Here is a 21010-nt window from a genome sequence, read left to right as displayed (position 1 = left end):
CAAACAAAGGCTACTGTACCAAATATTAACATTGATTTTCTCAGGTGTTCAAATAGGTGGACATGCACCTACGATGACAATTTCAGACCCCTCCATGATTTCTAAGTGGGAGAACTTGCAAAATAGCAGGGTGTTCAAATACTTATTTTCCTCACTGTATATATATATATATATACACAGTACTGTGCAAAAGTCTTAGGCATGTTAATATCCCCCACCCCCCGTTCCCCCCCCCAAAAGTTTTTAAGTCAGTTATTTATATCTTTTGCTGTAGTGTGTCAGTAGGAAATATCAGTTTACATTTCCAAACATTCTTTTTGCCATTAATTGTAATAATCCAGTGAGATTTGTGTATGCACAAGGAGTCTGACAGCAGCCAGGATGATCTGATCTCACCATCATCGAGTCCGTCTGTGATTACATGAAGAAACAGAAAAAACTGAGACAAACTAAATCCAGAAGAACTGCAGGAACGTCTCCGAGATGCTTGAAGAAACCTTCCAGCAAAGCTACAGTGCTGTGAGAAGTACTGGCACTTGTGTTAAAATGCTGTAAAGTGAGAATGCTTTCAAAAATAAAATCACAAATTCAATTTATTTATGATTTAACTTCTATTAACTAATTCAAATCAATATATGGTGTAACGACCCTTTGCGTTTAAAAGGGCTTTTGTCCAGGTACACTTGCGCATAGTTTTTCAGGTAGCTTTGCAGGAAGGTTTCTTCAAGCATCTTGGATTATTACAATTAATGGCAAAAAGAATGTTTGGAAATGTAAACTGATATTTCCTACTGACACACTACAGCAAAAGATATAAATAACTGACTTAAAACCATTTTTGGGGGGAACGGGGGGTGGGGGATATTAACATGCCTAAGACTTTTGCACAGTACTGTATATATATATTGTCCTTAAATTCTTTTTTTTCTTTTTTTCTTAGTCTATTAAGTCTTAAAATGTCTTAAAAGTTTCATTCAAACATAAAAATTTGGTACAAAAGCAGTGTGTTTTTGTTTAGCTTAAGACCAATTATTATTGGTTAGGAAAGTTAGTCCCTGTGGTTGAGAGAGGAGACTTTGTGTGTGTAGACAGAGAGACGTCTAGTCGTGTGGATTGGAGATTATGTTCAGGGTCAGGAAGCTGAACACTTTTTTCCAGTTTTTGGACTACATCAATTTATATATCACCATCTCCAACCCAACCCTGTTCGGTTTCCATGTTTAATGGGGACTTTCCATAGATAGTTAGATTTTTATACTGTACAAACTGTATTATTTCCCCTAACCTTACCCATCACAGAAAACTCAACACATTTTTACATTTAAAAAAGAAGAAGCATACTTTTATAAGCCATTTTCCTCATGGGAACCAAGAAAAGTCCCCTTAAGGTAAAAAATGTCTGGTATTACTGAATGTCCACACAACATAGGGTTTACCAGGACCACACACACAAACATGCACGGACATGCGCGCACACACACACACTGTTTTTAGAGATGTCGTATTAGACTTTTTTTTTTTTTAAAGTCCACTAAGTGATGTTAGTCAAGATTTCATGTACCAGAAGAAGTTGTAATTGATTAAACCATTTTTTGCTACTGTACCTTTAAGGTTTCTATATTTAAATGACAAGTATTTTTTACCAGAAGAGAGCAACAGCTCTCCATAGGGAAATTGATTTTGAATAACTTAAGGCTTTAAAGACCCATGTACTGTGAGCTACGGTGTTGCTAATTGATGGTATATGCTTTTGATCAAACCATCAATCTGCATAATTTAAACCTATTTTTAATCTGATTGTCATTTGCAATGCTTCATGGGATTGTAGTTATGTCCCTCATTAAAGCAGAGTAACTTTGTCTTTTTGTCTGATTGTTTTTTTTTTAGTTTGTAATGTTGTGATTCCCCTCATGGCTGGTTGGTTTAGTTCATGGCTCATAAAATCTTTTAAGAAGACTTTTTTTTAAAATCCCTATGGGAAAAATACTTCAGGAACCAATGTATCTGAAAAAGTGGACACACACTGTTGCACTCTGTAGTTCTCATCTTTCATCAGGACTCGCCAAGTAAGTGAATGTGGAATAAGTGATGCGTAATTAATATGTAAATGTCTGTGGTCATATGGTAATGAATCATGGTTTTGACATCATAATCATGATCTGCTTTTCAGTTTAGCTTCAGTAAATACTCTGCACTCTTAAGTAAAAGAGCAAGAAAAGTCCACAATAAGACTTTCTTTTTAAATCAAACTGATGTCTGCTGTAAAGTGTGAAATTATTTGATCAATCTCTAAAGATAGTGTTTTTAAAATGTATTGATAAAATATAACATTGTTCTTTCTAGAATGAATCCAGTGAATCTGTGCTGTAATTTGACTTTGGCCCTCGTGTGAATTTGGCATCATCCTGATATCTTCTGATATATTTCATCACATGAGAGCTCAGCACGTTTGCTGTGAGTTGCAGCGCTGTTTTCTGTGCAGTGATGCGGTTGTTTCTCTGTAATAAAGTTACTCTTTTCTTCTCCTAGTTTTAAAGCTATTTAATTCAAACCACAACCCTCAATGATATAAACCCAGATTGCGAAATACTTTGGACCCTTCAGAAATGTTCTTTCCCCCTAAAACTGCAGATCTGTAGTTTGAGAAGCTCTCTAAACCTCCACAGAAAGAGCGGTTAGTTATGATGGTATCTGTCTCGGTGTCTTTCCGTCTTAGTGAAAGTTTGTGGCTCTCAGACGGATTATATGATGATAACAACATCAATTTCCTGTCTGATGAAAGTATGACGCGACTCAGATGAGCTGACTGACTGCTGTTGGCCTGCTTTGTGTATGTTCATGTGTAGTCGCTCAAGCTCCGACATGCTCCTGGTATTCCACACACAGGACATGTTTACCAGGTTAAATCACACCTCAGAGTCCCAAATCAGTGGACTGAGCACATTCCCTCTTCTACACTGAATGAATTGAATTTAATGAGAGACATACCTGAGTTTCTCTTCAGATCTACAGAGCCTTAGTGGAAAAAGTGTGTGTGTGTGTGTGTGTGTGTGTGTGTGTGAGAGAGAGAGAGAGAGAGAGAGAGCTGGCATGGATTTGTGCTTCGACTTTGTTCATTCAAAGTTTGGAGTCCGGTCTGTGTGTCTCTCAACAAAATAATACTTAATTTAGGATAGTTTGACTCTGTCTACAGTTGGATTCATTTTATATTGAGTTTCCCCTCCAATTTCTTCTCTCAGACTGATAAAATATAATTAGTGGAAGCCAGTGAGATCATTTTACTCAAACCCAAAGTTTTATTGTTACTCTCTCACAGTGATCCGACTTAATCCGCTTTTCACTCACATATTTAACTCTATCCATTATTCAGAAACAGATCAAATACTGCATATTTCAGCCAAAATAAAAAAAGACAATCGTCATTATTTACTGTTACAGTATGTCCTTCCAAATCTGTGTGACTGTAATAACACAAATTATTTTGAAATGTCTAGAGGATTGTTTGTCAAACAAAAATAAAAGGGGACTGTTGGACTGTCAAGCTCCTAAATAAATAAATAAAATAAAAACGTGAGTCCTTTATATGAGGGAAGACCACAGTCGATATTTATTGAAAATGTCTACCAACATCATAGTTCCCAAATCTTATTTGCCCTCATGCTTAGAAGAAAATAAGGCATACTTAATATTTTTGGAATGAAATGTGGGGTGAATACATCATTACAAATTGGGGTGAAGTAAACTTTTAACTAAACTATGAATACAATCTAATCAATTCTACACAATTACAATTATTTGGAATGTTCAACCAAAAATGAAAATTGTCAAAATTTGCTCACCCTTCAAACACAAATGAAGATATTTTAGTGAAACCTGAGAGATTTGTCCCTCCAACCAAAGGCCATTCACGCAATGATTTGACATTTCAAAAAGTTAATAATAAAGAGAATTTAATGAACTTTGCGTTCCCCCGAGAAACTTTGTGTTCGCTAGCAAAACATTTGCTTTCTGACGAAAAACTTTGCGTTCCCCGAGAAACTTTGCGTTCCCCCGAGAAACTTTGTGTTCGCTAGCGAAACCTTTGCGTTCCCCCGAGAAACTTTGTGTTCGCTAGCGAAACCTTTGCGTTCCCCCGAGAAACTTTGTGTTCGCTAGCAAAACCTTTGCGTTCCCCCGAAAAACTTTGCGTTCCCTCGCGAAACATTTGCTTTCTGACGAAAAACTTTGCGTTCCCTCACTAAACATTTGCGTTTCCCCAAGAAACTTTGCGTTCACTCTCGAAACATTTGCTTTCTGACGAAAAACTTTGCGTTCCCTCACTAAACATTTGCGTTTCCCCAAGAAACTTTGCGTTCCCTCGCGAAACATTTGCGTTCCCCCGAGAAACTTTGTGTTCGCTCGCAAAACCTTTGCGTTCCCCCGAAAAACTTTGCGTTCCCTCGCGAAACATTTGCTTTCTGACGAAAAACTTTGCGTTCCCTCACTAAACATTTGCGTTTCCCCAAGAAACTTTGCGTTCACTCTCGAAACATTTGCTTTCTGACGAAAAACTTTGCGTTCCCTCACTAAACATTTGCGTTTCCCCAAGAAACTTTGCGTTCACTCTCGAAACATTTGCTTTCTGACGAAAAACTTTGCGTTCACTCACTAAACATTTGCGTTCCCCCGAGAAACTTTGTGTTCGCTAGCGAAACCTTTGCGTTCCCCCGAAAAACTTTGCGTTCACTCACTAAACATTTGCTTTCTGACGAAAAACTTTGCGTTCACTCACTAAACATTTGCGTTCCCCCGAGAAACTTTGTGTTCGCTAGCGAAACCTTTGCGTTCCCCCGAAAAACTTTGCGTTCCCTCACTAAACATTTGCGTTTCCCCAAGAAACTTTGCGTTCACTCTCGAAACATTTGTTTCTGACGAAAAACTTTGCGTTCCCTCACTAAACATTTGCGTTTCCCCAAGAAACTTTGCGTTCCCTCACTAAACATTTGCTTTCTGACGAAAAACTTTGCGTTCGCTCACAAAACCTTTGCGTTCCCCCGAGAAACTTTGTGTTCGCTAGCGAAACCTTTGCGTTCCCCCGAGAAACTTTGTGTTCGCTAGCAAAACCTTTGCGTTCCCCCAAGAAACTTTGTGTTCGCTAGCGAAACCTTGGCATTTCCCCAAGAAACTTCGCGTTCCCTCACTAAACATTTGCGTTTCCCCAAGAAACTTTGCGTTCCCTCGTGAAACATTTGCGTTCCCCCAAGAAACTTTGTGTTCGCTAGCGAAACCTTTGCGTTTCCCCCAAGAAACTTCGCGTTCACTCGCGAAACATTTGCGTTTCCCCAAGAAACTTTGCGTTCCCTCGCGAAACATTTGCGTTCCCCCGAGAAACTTTGTGTTCGCTAGCAAAACCTTTGCGTTCCCCCAAGAAACTTTGTGTTCGCTAGCGAAACCTTGGCATTTCCCCAAGAAACTTCGCGTTCCCTCACTAAACATTTGCGTTTCCCCAAGAAACTTTGTGTTCGCTAGCGAAACCTTTGCGTTTCCCCCAAGAAACTTTGTGTTCGCTAGCGAAACCTTTGCGTTTCCCCCAAGAAACTTCGCGTTCACTCGCGAAACATTTGCGTTTCCCCAAGAAACTTTGCGTTCCCTCGCGAAACATTTGCGTTCCCCCGAGAAACTTTGTGTTCGCTCGCAAAACCTTTGCGTTCCCCCGAAAAACTTTGCGTTCCCTCGCGAAACATTTGCTTTCTGACGAAAAACTTTGCGTTCCCTCACTAAACATTTGCGTTTCCCCAAGAAACTTTGCGTTCACTCTCGAAACATTTGCTTTCTGACGAAAAACTTTGCGTTCCCTCACTAAACATTTGCGTTTCCCCAAGAAACTTTGCGTTCACTCTCGAAACATTTGCTTTCTGACGAAAAACTTTGCGTTCACTCACTAAACATTTGCGTTTCCCCAAGAAACTTTGTGTTCGCTAGCGAAACCTTTGCGTTCCCCCGAAAAACTTTGCGTTCACTCACTAAACATTTGCGTTTCCCCAAGAAACTTTGCGTTCCCTCGCGAAACATTTGCGTTCCCCCGAGAAACTTTGTGTTCGCTCGCAAAACCTTTGCGTTCCCCCGAAAAACTTTGCGTTCCCTCGCGAAACATTTGCTTTCTGACGAAAAACTTTGCGTTCCCTCACTAAACATTTGCGTTTCCCCAAGAAACTTTGCGTTCACTCTCGAAACATTTGCTTTCTGACGAAAAACTTTGCGTTCCCTCACTAAACATTTGCGTTTCCCCAAGAAACTTTGCGTTCACTCTCGAAACATTTGCTTTCTGACGAAAAACTTTGCGTTCACTCACTAAACATTTGCGTTTCCCCAAGAAACTTTGTGTTCGCTAGCGAAACCTTTGCGTTCCCCCGAAAAACTTTGCGTTCACTCACTAAACATTTGCGTTTCCCCAAGAAACTTTGCGTTCCCTCGCGAAACATTTGCGTTCCCCCGAGAAACTTTGTGTTCGCTCGCAAAACCTTTGCGTTCCCCCGAAAAACTTTGCGTTCCCTCGCGAAACATTTGCTTTCTGACGAAAAACTTTGCGTTCCCTCACTAAACATTTGCGTTTCCCCAAGAAACTTTGCGTTCACTCTCGAAACATTTGCTTTCTGACGAAAAACTTTGCGTTCCCTCACTAAACATTTGCGTTTCCCCAAGAAACTTTGCGTTCACTCTCGAAACATTTGCTTTCTGACGAAAAACTTTGCGTTCACTCACTAAACATTTGCGTTTCCCCAAGAAACTTTGCGTTCCCTCGCAAAACTTTGCGTTCCCCCGAAAAACTTTGCGCTCCCTCGCGAAACATTTGCTTTCTGACGAAAAACTTTGCGTTCCCTCACTAAACATTTGCGTTCCCCCGAAAAACTTTGCGTTCCCTCACAAAACCTTTGCGTTCCCCCGAAAAACTTTGCGTTCCCTCGCGAAACATTTGCTTTCTGACGAAAAACTTTGCGTTCGCTCACAAAACCTTTGCGTTCCCCCGAGAAACTTTGTGTTCGCTAGCAAAACCTTTGCGTTCCCCCAAGAAACTTCGCGTTCCCTCACTAAACATTTGCGTTCCCCCGAGAAACTTTGTGTTCGCTAGCGAAACCTTTGCGTTTCCCCGAGAAACTTCGCGTTCCCTCACTAAACATTTGCGTTCCCCCGAGAAACTTTGTGTTCGCTAGCGAAACCTTTGCGTTCCCCCGAGAAACTTTGTGTTCGCTAGCAAAACCTTTGCGTTCCCCCAAGAAACTTCGCGTTCCCTCACTAAACATTTGCGTTCCCCCGAGAAACTTTGTGTTCGCTAGCGAAACCTTTGCGTTTCCCCGAGAAACTTCGCGTTCCCTCACTAAACATTTGCGTTTCCCCGAGAAACTGTTCGCTAGCAAAACCTTTGCGTTCCCCCGAAAAACTTTGCGTTCCCTCGCGAAACATTTGCTTTCTGACGAAAAACTTTGCGTTCCCTCACTAAACATTTGCGTATCCCCAAGAAACTTTGCGTTCACTCTCGAAACATTTGCTTTCTGACGAAAAACTTTGCGTTCCCTCGCGAAACATTTGCTTTCTGACGAAAAACTTTGCGTTCCCTCACTAAACATTTGCGTTTCCCCAAGAAACTTTGCGTTCCCTCACTAAACATTTGCGTTTCCCCAAGAAACTTAGCGTTCCCTCGCAAAACCTTTGCGTTCCCCCGAAAAACTTTGCGTTCCCTCGCGAAACATTTGCTTTCTGACGAAAAACTTTGCGTTCGCTCACAAAACCTTTGCGTTCCCCCAAGAAACTTAGCGTTCACTCTCGAAACATTTGCGTTCCCCCGAGAAACTTTGTGTTCGCTAGCGAAACCTTTGCGTTTCCCCGAGAAACTTCGCGTTCCCTCACTAAACATTTGCGTTCCCCCGAGAAACTTTGTGTTCGCTAGCGAAACCTTTGCGTTTCCCCGAGAAACTTCGCGTTCCCTCACTAAACATTTGCGTTCCCCCGAGAAACTTTGTGTTCGCTAGCGAAACCTTTGCGTTCCCCCGAGAAACTTTGTGTTCGCTAGCAAAACCTTTGCGTTCCCCCAAGAAACTTCGCGTTCCCTCACTAAACATTTGCGTTCCCCCGAGAAACTTTGTGTTCGCTAGCGAAACCTTTGCGTTTCCCCGAGAAACTTCGCGTTCCCTCACTAAACATTTGCGTTTCCCCGAGAAACTGTTCGCTAGCAAAACCTTTGCGTTCCCCCGAAAAACTTTGCGTTCCCTCGCGAAACATTTGCTTTCTGACGAAAAACTTTGCGTTCCCTCACTAAACATTTGCGTATCCCCAAGAAACTTTGCGTTCACTCTCGAAACATTTGCTTTCTGACGAAAAACTTTGCGTTCCCTCGCGAAACATTTGCTTTCTGACGAAAAACTTTGCGTTCCCTCACTAAACATTTGCGTTTCCCCAAGAAACTTTGCGTTCCCTCACTAAACATTTGCGTTTCCCCAAGAAACTTAGCGTTCCCTCGCAAAACCTTTGCGTTCCCCCGAAAAACTTTGCGTTCCCTCGCGAAACATTTGCTTTCTGACGAAAAACTTTGCGTTCGCTCACAAAACCTTTGCGTTCCCCCAAGAAACTTAGCGTTCACTCATGAAAGCTTTTGAGCTTTTTGCAAGCAAAAGTAAAGTTTCTCGGCGGAACGCAAAACATTTGCGAGAGAGAGAAACATAGGCATTGACAAATAATTTTTTTCCTTTTTTCTTTTCCATGTCCCCTTAGGGGCTCCATAGTAATGTACTTTCAATGGAGAGAAATCTCTCAGATTTCTCTAAAATATCTTCATTTGTGTGTTTCGAAGATGAACGAAAGTCTTATTTCTGATAGGATTTGTATTTTTGAGTGAACAATTTTTTTAATGATCTTAATTGCTTAAAAGTTCAACTTTGTAATACATGTTAGTTGACCATGAGCTGCAACAAGAAATAATTTTCTGTTGTTTTGTTTAGAAAGAATTTGTTGTTTGTGGCTGAAAAAAAAACAGCCACAAAAACAACAATCTATAATAATAATATAATAAAATGTCCATTATATTTGTTGCATGGAAAAGAATAGATGCTATATATATAGTAGAAGATATATATATTATATATATATTTTTTAAACCTTCTGACTAAAATTGACTAAAGAATGACTAAATCTGTAATAAGTGATTGTGTGTGTGTGTGTGTGTGCAGTTATTGTTTTGAAGTGATTTTATTTTTAGTAGACAAGGGCTGCTTTCACCGGGCTGATATTAAAGCAGAGAGGAAGCCCTTCTTTGGCAAGACTGTAGAGAAACTGATTACAGCTTTGATGTTTTGGTTTCTGTGAAATGTCCACTGTTTTTGCAATAACTGAAATACTGACCTGTGATCTAGGAAGGGGTCTCATCTTCATAATACACATAATAAGCAGTCTTAAAGATTATGAAAGTAAATGAACAGTTATTGTGTGTTATTAGCTGTAATTGATCTTGAGTTGTGTTTGTGGTGTCTCAGGTGTACAGCACGTTCTCCAATGAAGACTACGACCGGAGGAACGACGACGTGGATCCTGTGGCGGCGTCTGCGGAGTACGAGCTGGAGAAACGGGTGGAGAAGATGGACGTGTTTCCCGTGGAGATAGAGAAAGGTGAGGATGTGTCTTTCACAAAATACTCTTGACTCTTTCTGGGAATTATTGATTAAAAAACCAACAGTCAAAACAATTTCAATTTGAGTTTAACTTTTAAAGACCACATTCTGTACCTTTTTGTTGTTGTTATAAATCAACTTGAAATGTCATACAGGGTTTTTCCGCACCAGAAACGGCCATAATATTAGTTTTCATGCTAATTTTTTCCATCCTCTCACTGACCCTTAAATTAAGGCCCATTCACAACAAGAATGATAATTCTAAAGATTATGATAAAGATATAGTTCTAAAAATCTTTCTAAATATATAAGAATAGCAGTTCACACCACAACTATAAGGATAACGACACTGAGAAATGATATCGTTGGAATCACTTTCTGAACAATTTTTTTCCAGCTAATGAACGATAAAAACATTGACAGCCAATCAGAGTCCTTCCAACTTTAATGAGCTCGAGCATTTAAAGTGGCAGACGGCAAAACTGCAGCACACACTTCGTTTAACAGAACGATATCGTCTGCTGGTGTGGATTAGAGTTCTCAACGGGCCTGAAAATTACAACCCGACCCGACCCGGCCCGTGGCTTTTAAAGCCCGGACCCGATGTAACCCGACACATAAACATGAATTATCTGCCCGAACTCGGCCCGCGGCCCGATGCCGCGTCGGAATTTTTTTTTTCTCTCATAAACGTATTATCATGACCAGCAGACGGGAATTCAAATCAACCTTTAATGTTCACACCTTTTAACAATACAAACAACTGAAACAATAAACTTTAAATATAGGCTGTAGTAGCGACGGTGAATTCACCTGAGGCAAGTTTACTTCTCACCAACTCCATCTTCTTCTCCAGGCTAAAGGCGTGCACGCAGCGGCGTCAGGTCTGCCCCCGCCCCTCTCCATGATGCACGTTACACGCAGCAGCCAGACTTTCTTTACGGTGAACAGCAGCGATGATTAATAAATGTTTTATTTATTTTTTTGAGCGGAAAAGATTAAGCCCGAGGTCCGACCCGACCCGAGTCATTTGATTATATTTTCGACCCGAACCCGCGGGTCCCGTCGGGTTTGTCGGGCCGACCCGACCCGTTGAGAACTCTAGTGTGGATGTTAATATAGTTATTGTTATAGTTATATTTATAGTTATCGCTCTTTGTGTGAACGGGCCTGTTTTTGTAGGTGGCGACAAGTGAAGTGACTGTTACGAAAGGCATTTGTCTTAGAATCATTCATTCAAGAGATTCAAGAGAAACGCTGATTCACCCAGGAATGAAACAAGTGAAATATTTACGAGTGAGTCATTTAATCATTCTGCCTTTCTTTTTCTCTCTTTTTACTTCTCTTTGTGTAGGTGATAAAGGGCTGGGGATCAGTATTATAGGGATGGGTGTTGGGGCAGACCAGGGTCTGGAGAAACTGGGCATCTTCGTCAAGACCATCACGCAGGATGGAGCCGCGGAGAGAGATGGGAGGTGAGATCTTTTGATTCATCAAAAGATTATAAGTTTACACCGGTACTGTAGAATTTCACACAACAAGCAGTGAATTACTGAGCAGGGCAGTAATTATCAGTTACCAGCTGTGACACATCTGGAACCTCACATGTAGCCTCCTTTACATGGGGTTTACTGTGGGTTTTTACACCTGCTTTTCATCCAGCACACGAAAAAAACACACACCTCTCCTCAACAGGTCCTGATATTCTATATTAGAGCCGCACAATCATTTGTTAAAAGATTGTGATCTCGATTCCAACACACAACCGATTCCTAAATGACAACAATCCGGCTATGTTTATTAAACATTTGACAAGTACGATCACAGTGAACATTCAGACCTGCGTTGCCGCTGATCCAGAGAGCAGTTGACATACATAGATATGAAACTGCTTCACAAACAGTCTTTTCAATCATTTCTGTCTTACAATTATTCAAATTAAGTTTGGATATAAACACTGATGTCTGCGGTAGTGATTAAATTAGAGCAAATCACCTTTCGAAAGTAACTTGACGCTTCAAATTAACGATTGCATCAATTACATTGCTACACCAGTAGGTGGCGACAAGTGAAGTGACTGTTACAAAAGGCATTTGTCTTAGAATCATTAATTTAAGAAATTCAAGAGAAACGCTGATTCCTCCAGGAATGAAACAAGTGAAGTCTGAGTGAGTCATTGAATCATTCATTCAAACCGTAAATTTTTTTTAAAAAATAATAATTATTCAAATTAAGTACAAAATGTTAATGTTTAAATCAGGACTGCAGCAATTAACATTTTGTCAGAACCTCTAGTAAGTTACATTTTGTTTTGTTTATTTTGTCCATAATCACGGGGAGAATCGTGATCTCTTAAAAAAAAAAAAGAAAAAAAAGATTTGTGCAGCTCTTTCATATATTAGGCTATAAATATATGATCCAATATATGACTTGTCAGGATCCTAATCAGACCAATCGTCCAAATTATTGGAGCCAGCAAGTTTTTTCTTTTATTAATACTTTTTCCTGCCAGTCTGCATTAAATTGATAAAATGTAATTGTAAAGACTTTTAGATTTTTATAAATGATTTCTGTCAAATAAATGTTTGATTTTTTTTTTTTTTGACTTTCTATTCATCAAATAATCCTGAAAAAATTGTCACATTTTTCACAAAAATATGAAGAGGCTCGACTGTTTTTAGCATTGATAATAATCAGAAATGTTTCTTCAGCAGCAAATCAGTATATTAGAATGATTTCTGAAGGATCATGTGACACTGACGACTGGAGTAATGATGCTGAAAAATTCAGCTTTTATCACAGGAATAAATTACATTTTAAAATATATTCAAATACAAAACAGTTATTTTAAATTGTAATATTTCACAATATTTCTGTTTTTTAAATCAAATAAATGCAGCCTTGAAAAGCATAAGAGACTTCCTTCAAAAACATGAAAAAGTCTGACCCCGACCCCAAGCTTTTGAACAGTGTGCGCGCGGGTGAACCCTGTTTCGGGTCACGTTGCAGCTGCTGTCGTGGTTGGGCATGTCTATGTTCTGCTTCCTGAGGGCAACTGAAGCAGGACACACACGTTTGATCTCTCTGATCGGCTGTCGAACGTTGTCTCTCCAAACACACTGCATTTATGTCTCTGTCACAGCACAGAAAACACACTTCCTCTTCCCTGTGAATCTCAGCATTCGCTGCCAGCTGCTGACTCTTTGAAATACTCAGTGCTGTGTGGAAAAAGCAACCCAGCTGGGTATCAGGCCTCAGAGGTGTCAGCCGTAAACATGTTGTGATGTGTAGTTCGAGTGCAGATTAGGTGTGAGAAGAGTTAGCAGTCTGTCTTTGCCCAGAGAGGTGCGATTACTCATTCAGTGAGTCATGAACATGCGCTTAGCTTGTATTTTACGTGTCACAGTGCAGCATTAAGCAGCACTTTTACAACAGTGTGAAGTACATACAATGAAAAGATCCAGATGTTTAACATCGCCAGAGTGTCAACTTTTAGAGGATTACATTACAGTGGGGTTTGGAGCTTTGGTGAGGGCGATGTGTGTTTTGTAATCGGATATTAATGTAAATTGTTACTTTTTGAATTACATATAATTTTATTTCATGCATTTACTTCAAAACATCTGCACAAAGTATGCTGCCATATCTCAGGCCTGTAAAAAATTATATGATCAGTAAGTCATCGCAACATGTTTTACATGACTTTAGCTCATAAAAATAAGTAATTTCAACTTTTTTTATTAGTTTTACAAAATTGAACTTTGTTTAATATAATTTGAATTTAAATCATATTCTTTTTCTATTTTAATATATTTTAAGCTGTAATTTATTCCTATGATCAAAGCTGAATTTTCAGCATCATTACTCCAGTCTTCAGTGTCACATGATCCTTCAGAATCCTGAAAAAAAGAAAATTTAGCAGCAAAATAATAAAAATCATTGTTAATAATTGAGAATCAAAAAGTAATTGATAATAACTGCGCAGGTGTAACAGGTATTCAAATTGTGATAACAAATTGTAATTGTAAAATATTTCACAATGTTAATGTTTTTCTTTTTTGTCAAATAACTGCAGCTTTGGTGAGCAAAAGAGACTTCTTTCAAAAAACATAAAAATATTTTATCATACTAAACTTTAGATCGGTAGTGTATATTGACGCAAGTGCTACAGTAATACACTAAAATGTGTTTTGTTTAAGCTACTTTTTGTTAGGAATAAATAATGATGAATATCTACATATAACAATGCAAGAATGTGTAACTTTTGAAAGTAACATTTCGCTACACTGGTTTGAGGTGTCACTAATATTGTTTGCTGTTTGGTTTGTAACTTAATTATACATTAATAGGTGCTTAATGAGACACTTAAAAAATCAAGATTACTTTTGTCAATGCAACGCATTAAACCTCATCGTGTTCTGTTCCAGGATCCAGGTGAATGATCAGATTGTGGAGGTGGATGGCATCAGTCTGGTTGGTGTGACGCAACACTTTGCTGCGACCGTCCTCAAGAACACGAAGGGAACTGTCAGGTCAGTTCTGCTCCGTCTGCTTGTTACATCAGTGGTTCTCGAAGTGTGTGGCGACGACTGCAGGGCAGAAAAAGAAAACAAAAATACAAAAACTGCTGTGGAAAAGGCATTCGAGTGTGTAAATGGCGGTTGGCTCTGTGCCTTATAAAGCGGCACCAAATGCCAAATTCCTCAGAATTTTTCCTCTTCAGACCGTTGACTTTGCACTGTCTGAACAAGCCCAAGATCATCACCGTAAAGCTGCATCTCTTCAGCGATCGGCATCGCAAGCTGTGAACTCGCCGCTCCGCTGCCGTGTACAAGAAGCCGAGCTCGTGAGGCAGCCGTCAAAAGAGCTGCACATTGTCCAAACAAATCAGCATCACTGAAATATTTGAAAATCTTTACATTTTCATCATTTTTTTGTGAAATTATTTGGTAGGCAGAGGTGGGGTTTTTAAAGGTTTAAAGGGGAGTGCAACCAGAAGAGTGTGAGAACCACTGAGATACATAAATATGAAGTCTTCTGTTATGGGTTAGAAGTTTTAGTCTCTTCAGTCTAGTTGGGTTAAGTGTGGTCATTAGAATTTTCTAATAGTCTTGTGTTGGCAGGTGTGCCACATCACGCCTTAATCTGGCCTTAAACACCCTTCAAATAGACGAGAAGAGACCTGACATGTAAAGCGATCTAGCATAGCTGTTATATTTACATGATGAAAACGGGCTTGTTGATTGGTCATGAGACTTAGGGTGTGTTCACACTTGGCACACTTGAGATTGCTCTGTTAGTGTGGTTCTTTTTAATACGTGTGAGAATGCTTGCCATCCGAACCCTGGTGTGCACCAAACAAGTGGACCGAGACACGACTTCCAAACGATTGCTCTGTTAGTGCTGCCATCTGAACCCTGGTCCGCACCAAACTAGCAGAACAAACCCCTGAAAACGACCAATTTGTGCTTCAAATGAACACACACACAGTAAACAACCCTGCTGACACATACAACAGGTCTGAATTTATGTAAGATCCCCAACATGATAAAAAATAACTGCTCAAACAGCTTTTCCCTATTCTTGCAAGTGAATGCTGGGCAGCAGATGAAGCAGTTTTATTTCGCTCACCAGTTAGAGACGGGCCAGACCTTTGAGGAGCGATTAAGTGCTCTCTGGAAATTTTCAGGGACTGGGTCAAGAGATTCAGAAGGAACCAACTCAGGTTTAGCAGAATGAGTACATTCAAAAGTCATTCCCTAAGATAAGGCTTACCCCTTTCACTGGAAACACAGGTCGTACACCAAGAGGAACTGCACCTTTAACCAGATCAGATTTAAGGTACACCATATGCACACCCTAACTCAATAATACCGTGGACCAGCACATCAGTACCAGAGTATCTTTTGACAGAGAACGGCATAATATCAGCTAAAGTAAGAGATTAAGAGATTGTGCTGCACCAGCGTCTCTTAAAAGAAAAGTCTCTTACTAAGAGAGTTAGCATTAAGGGAGTGTGGGCGCGACCTTTATCACAAACATGCTTGTTATCAGAGCGTTCGACAACAGACTGTGTCTGTTCTTTTCGACGGATCATACATTTCTCTTTTAGACTTCTCAACGCCTGCAGACTGATGTTTAGACAAACCTGTGGGTAAGCACAAACTCATCTGCTATCGCTGTAGCTTCAGAGAGTGTGTTTACCTTTTGCTCAGTTAAGTGAACTGCTATGTTCTCAGGTGCACATGCTTTGAACTCTTCTAGTAAGATAAGCTCTTGCTCAACTGCTGAAGACTTGTGACCTTAATATAGAGAGACACCACTTCTCAAAGTGTTTTCTTCTCTCCAGTGAACTCTACCTACATTTTGTTTGGCTGGTTTTATTACATTTCGGAAGTCTTGGTGGTAAGCTTGAAGTATGATCCCACCTCAGCTTCTCTAAATGGCGGTGTGAGTTTCATGTACTTCATGACATCAGGGATCAGCTGGTTATCGCTTACCGGCAGGGCTTGACATTAACACGGTTGAATTTTATATATAATATATATTTTTCGATTGTAGTCTTTTAAAAAGGCCTCTGAAATAATAAACTAAGTGCAATGTAGTGTTGTCAAAAGATTTATTGATACTGAAAAATCTGAAACGCTTCTAATACTCATATTTTGCAGAATAGATACATGATATCAGCTGCGCTTTCTCGCTCTCTCATCTCTCCGACAGCGAGTTACACACAAACCCGTTTCCCCTCACTCACTTGTTTCATTTGCTCCAGATGAATATTGTTGGTGTTTCAGGGCTTGAATTTCAGCATGAGTTTGCATAATTGTTAGCCTGGAAATCCAGACCTAAATCTGAAAGATTAATGGTCTGGCATCGACTAATGTAAATCAGCCAGCTCGAGGGGCGGCACCAAGCATGCATTTGAAAATCTCACTGCACGCAATTGGATAACACTACGACCAATCACAACAAGCCCCATACGCTTAGCTACCAGCGGAGCTAACTGGTAGATTAGACTCTTGCCGTATCCGGTCGGCAAAACAGCAAAAACGCCCTTTTTGCAAAGGAACGATTCGAGTGGCGTCTTCTGTTCCTGTTTTAGATAAAAAGCCAAGTCTAACTCGTTCATTGTAGCGGCCAAAGCAGTTTCAAACAACTGGTGTTCATCCATAGCCATCTTGCAATGTTTACTAATGACTTCGACGTCACAGCGCTGTCGTCATCTTTAGCTCGCCTCTGGCCCGCCTATATCAGATAACCCGATGTGATTGGTGCAGCTCGCATATTTAATGAGCATCATTACTCGACACCAGAGTAACTCGCTGAGCAAATTCAACTTGTGCTCTCGCGAGAACTCTGGATTTCCAGGGCACATAATTGAACTCATTCCCACAGATTTTGTGCTCACCCAAAGTGTGCGCACATAAAGCCGCCTCTCAGTACTAAATTGAGTTCTTTTTCGCTGCTTATTGCGCTTAAACAGTCAAATACACACAAAACAATGTCAAAATGCCGGTTTTGGCGAGTATTCACGTAAACACAGTCAGTTATGTTTTACACAGTCACTAATGAAAACATGAAGGAACCAGATTTGTTAAATTCCTAATTATAAAGGCCTGTACACACACCAAGAATGGCTTTACAGTTGTGCTCTATTTGCTCTCTAGCAATTGCTTAAAAAAATATGACTGCTCTTAATGCTCATATTTCTCTGTAGGCTCTGGGCTACCAGCCCCCCACATGCAAATAAACAATATGCACACTCATACAGGCTCTGTTGTTTCCTCTCCACCTGATCAGCAGATCAGTATACGTTACACACATAATCATCCTTGTTTCCGTCTTGCTCACCTGTCACTCTCCCCGTGCAGGTTTCTGATTGGCCGAGAGAAGCCGGGCGCTCAGAGTGAGGTGGCGCGTCTGATCAGCGAGACCCTCGAGCAGGAACGCCAGCAGCAGCAGGTGGACGACGTGTACGAGCAGTCTACTGAGGAGGTCAGTCAAGCACATCTACTGGGCCTTTCTGCTTACATCTGTGCGTTCTACAAGTTTGAAGTGATTTTGTGGAGAGTATGCAGAGCTACTTCTGTACTGTAGTTTAGTATCAGTACACTTCTGTATGTTCCTGTTGATGTTATTGTTGATGTTGATTGTTAATTATTGGTTATAGTTGTTCCTAAAGTTCATAAGTGTACCAATTAGCTTACTTCCTCTCAGTTAGTGGTTTGCGGCATGTTATTTATGATGTCAATCATACATTATTTGTTATAGTTATGGGATCTACTAACTGGATCATGCTAAACTTTGGACCAGACGTACCTTTTTAACTTTATTTTAATCTTGTCAGAGGGTTTTAAGGTGCAGTCATATTTACCTACGCTTGGGGAAATCCATAACAGAAGATGGACGTGTCTGACAGTTGCGCTTGCGTCTTTTGCAGCATCTCAAGCATGACACGGCATTCGAAAAACGTGCCGTTCAGTTTAAAAAGTTAAAGGGATGGTTCACCCAAAAATGAAAATTCTGTCATCATTTACTCACCCTCAAGTTGTTCTAATCCTGTATTAGTTTCTTTCTTCTGCTGGACTCGAAAGAAGATATTTTGAATACACTGCGCAGCCGAGTTTAAGCATCTCCAGGCTTTTTCAGCTGTAATCTCCTCAGAGCTGCTTTGTGTTGAATGTTCTCAAGTATGCAAACTATATGTAAAAATGCACCATGTTGAATGAGGAAACAGATTTGTGAGTTCATTCACAATCGAAATCGGGTTTATACCTGTCGAGTCACTCTGTTTTTCAGGTACGTTTTGCCTGTCAATTCTAAATGGTTAATGTTTTACCAGCTATGTAAAATATGTGTGTGTGTGTTTGTGTCTGATGTCTTCACAGGACGAGCACTACGAGGATGAGGAGGAAGGGGGGGAGGATGTCATCCTGGGTTCCAGTTTCGGCAGGAGGAACGTGGAAGTGTACGACCTGCCAGAGAGCGAAGAAGTGTTCCTGCCATCAAACATGGACACCACTCAGCTAATGTTCAGATTTAAAGAGGTAGCACCTCGTGCTTTTCATTTCACTTGTTTTTTTTTATAGTTTGCCATGAATGATTTCTTAATTCTTTGTATATTCTGTTTTAATTTCAGCTCCAGATTAAACACACCATTGCAGAGGCGGAAGTAGATGAACTAAAAGAGAGAGTACGAACTTACGAACCATCGTATACACTGGTATCAAACGTATAAGCAGTTCCTGTGTGTTTTAACGGTGATGTTTGTTTGATGATGTAGTTGAGGGATTCGTCGGAGGAGCGTGCGGCGTGGGAAGCGAGGGAAGCTCAGTTAGAGAGGAGCGTTCAGGAAAACTCGGAGAGAATTGTCCAGATGGAGAAGAACTGGCTGGAGGCTCAGGCTCTCTGCAAAAGCATCAACGAGCAGCTCAATGACACGCAGGGCCAATATGAAGCTCTGGATAAGAAATACAGCAAAGCCAAGAAGCTGCTCAAAGACTATCAGCAGAAGTGAGTGGAGAACAACACTAACCTCTCCATTAATGTTACCTAACATTTTAATTTTAATTTCTGCGGTTGTTATCGGGGAATAAAATAACACTGGATGGCGCGATTGACCAATCAGAATCAAGTATTCCACAGAGTTTATAAGCAGTGTTTATACGCTATCATTCAAAGGTTTGGGGTTTCAAAGAAATTTATATTTTATTCAGCAAGGATGCATTAAATTGATTAAAAGTACAGCATAATGTTACAAAATATTTCCATTTCCAATAACATAAAACAAACAAACAAAACAAAGACTTTTTTTGTTGTGAAAATTTCTGTTCATCGAATAATCCGGAAAAATAAACCGTAATCACGGTTTCCACAAAAAAAAATTACAGTCCTTCTGTCACACACAGCTGTCATCAAAACTCTGGGAATATAGTCTGCATGTTGTTTGGACTTTTATTTTACTGCTTTTTGTCCTTTTTACACTTGGAATAGTCACAGTATGTTTTAATTGTATGAACAATTTCCTTCAGTGTTTCACAGTAGAAAGTTATCCAGATCTGGAATGAAATGAGAGTGATAATCCTTTTCAGTCAACTAACCCTTTAGAGCGGGGCTTAAATTTTTCCTTAAGAGTTCAGAGATTCTGATTGGCTGGATGTGTGTGTGTGTGTGTGTGTGTGTGTTGTAGAGAGGTGGAGTTTGAGCAGAGGGAGGACGAGTTAAGGAGAACTCTGGAGGAGAGAGAGGCTTCATATAAAACTCAGATAGAGGATCTGCAGCAGAGGGTGAGAAGTTGAACATGAACAGAAACACACTCACACACACACAGCTTTCATGTTCTCTGACTTCCACCTGTCAATCTCTCTCGGTGTAGTTGACCAAGCTTGAATCTGGCGGTGGTCGTCATGAGTCTTCACTGTCGGGCAGTAAGTCTGCAGATTCACTTCTTTTGGGTGAGTTAAACCTCTTGCTGTTGTTTTAATAGCTCTCTGATTCCAAGAAGGATTCTTTGATTTTGAGGTCATGCTGAGCCTATACTGAAGTTAAAACAATTGGGATCAGTCACAGAAACAGAGAAAACTGAGGAGTAGCAACAAGAAAGATGCACTATTAAGCTAAATAAGCATGAAACAGACTTTTCACATGGGAAATCCACTCTCAGTGTTGGGATGACCTTTTTTTTACATGTTCAGCTTTCTTTTGTGTGTAATGTTGCTGTTTGAGGATGAAAAAGTCTCTATATTCTCTATATCAGTGCTCACTGTTTCTCAACTCCCTGAAAATGTTGTCACACGTCACACTATTAGATAGTAATAATAGTTAGTAGTGTGTTGAAACGTGCGGTTATTGTAAGGGATGGGACATTTCCCAAACACACTCGAATCGCTTGACGGGTTGAGCATTTAATATTGGACAATATTTGACAATAGAAATGTTGAACGACCGACAGTAATGTCCATTGATGCAAACTAATCGTTTTTTTTTTTTTTTTTGCCATTATGAGTTGAAAATTAAACATAGTGTGAAGGGCCTTAAAAGAACATGTTTGTTGATGATTTTTTTTATTGATTGACCCTTATAAAATCTTTCCCCGACAGATTTTTTGAAAAAAGTTTCCAGCCAGCACTAGCATTTTTTTAAAATCATTTTCACAAAAGTTTCATGGCCCCCAGAATATTTTTTTAATGAATATCTGAAGATGCAATATATCAAAAGAAAGAATAGACACTCTGCTTTTATTTTTATTTTTAACTGTTTTATTGTAGCGTCATGTATTCCTTTTTTGAATCAACATTTGAATGTAGGTAAGTTTCATAAAAAAAGCAACATTTTGAGCGAAAAGCTGAGAAAATCTCGTTTTTATCAAAGCC

General features: G+C 39.9%; 1 protein-coding gene across 3 annotated transcripts in view; it reads left to right on the top strand.

Annotated features, from left to right (window-relative positions):
• The window catches only part of ppp1r9ala (protein phosphatase 1 regulatory subunit 9A-like A), a 60249-nt gene that overhangs the window by 27621 nt on the left and 11618 nt on the right, over positions 1-21010 (top strand). For all 3 annotated transcript variants that reach the window (XM_084421779.1, XM_084421778.1, XM_084421777.1), the window contains exons 3-11: positions 9504-9636; positions 10993-11113; positions 14066-14170; positions 17510-17633; positions 18527-18685; positions 18778-18831; positions 18922-19151; positions 19828-19924; positions 20014-20092. In XM_084421779.1, the coding sequence (XP_084277905.1) occupies positions 9504-9636; positions 10993-11113; positions 14066-14170; positions 17510-17633; positions 18527-18685; positions 18778-18831; positions 18922-19151; positions 19828-19924; positions 20014-20092 (1102 nt within the window). The remainder of the gene's footprint in view (positions 1-9503; positions 9637-10992; positions 11114-14065; positions 14171-17509; positions 17634-18526; positions 18686-18777; positions 18832-18921; positions 19152-19827; positions 19925-20013; positions 20093-21010) is intronic.

Source organism: Rutilus rutilus (genome assembly GCF_951802725.1).
Source record: "Rutilus rutilus genome assembly, chromosome: 10".
Taxonomy (NCBI): Eukaryota; Metazoa; Chordata; class Actinopteri; order Cypriniformes; family Leuciscidae; genus Rutilus; species Rutilus rutilus.
This window is presented reverse-complemented; position numbering and strand designations above follow the sequence as displayed.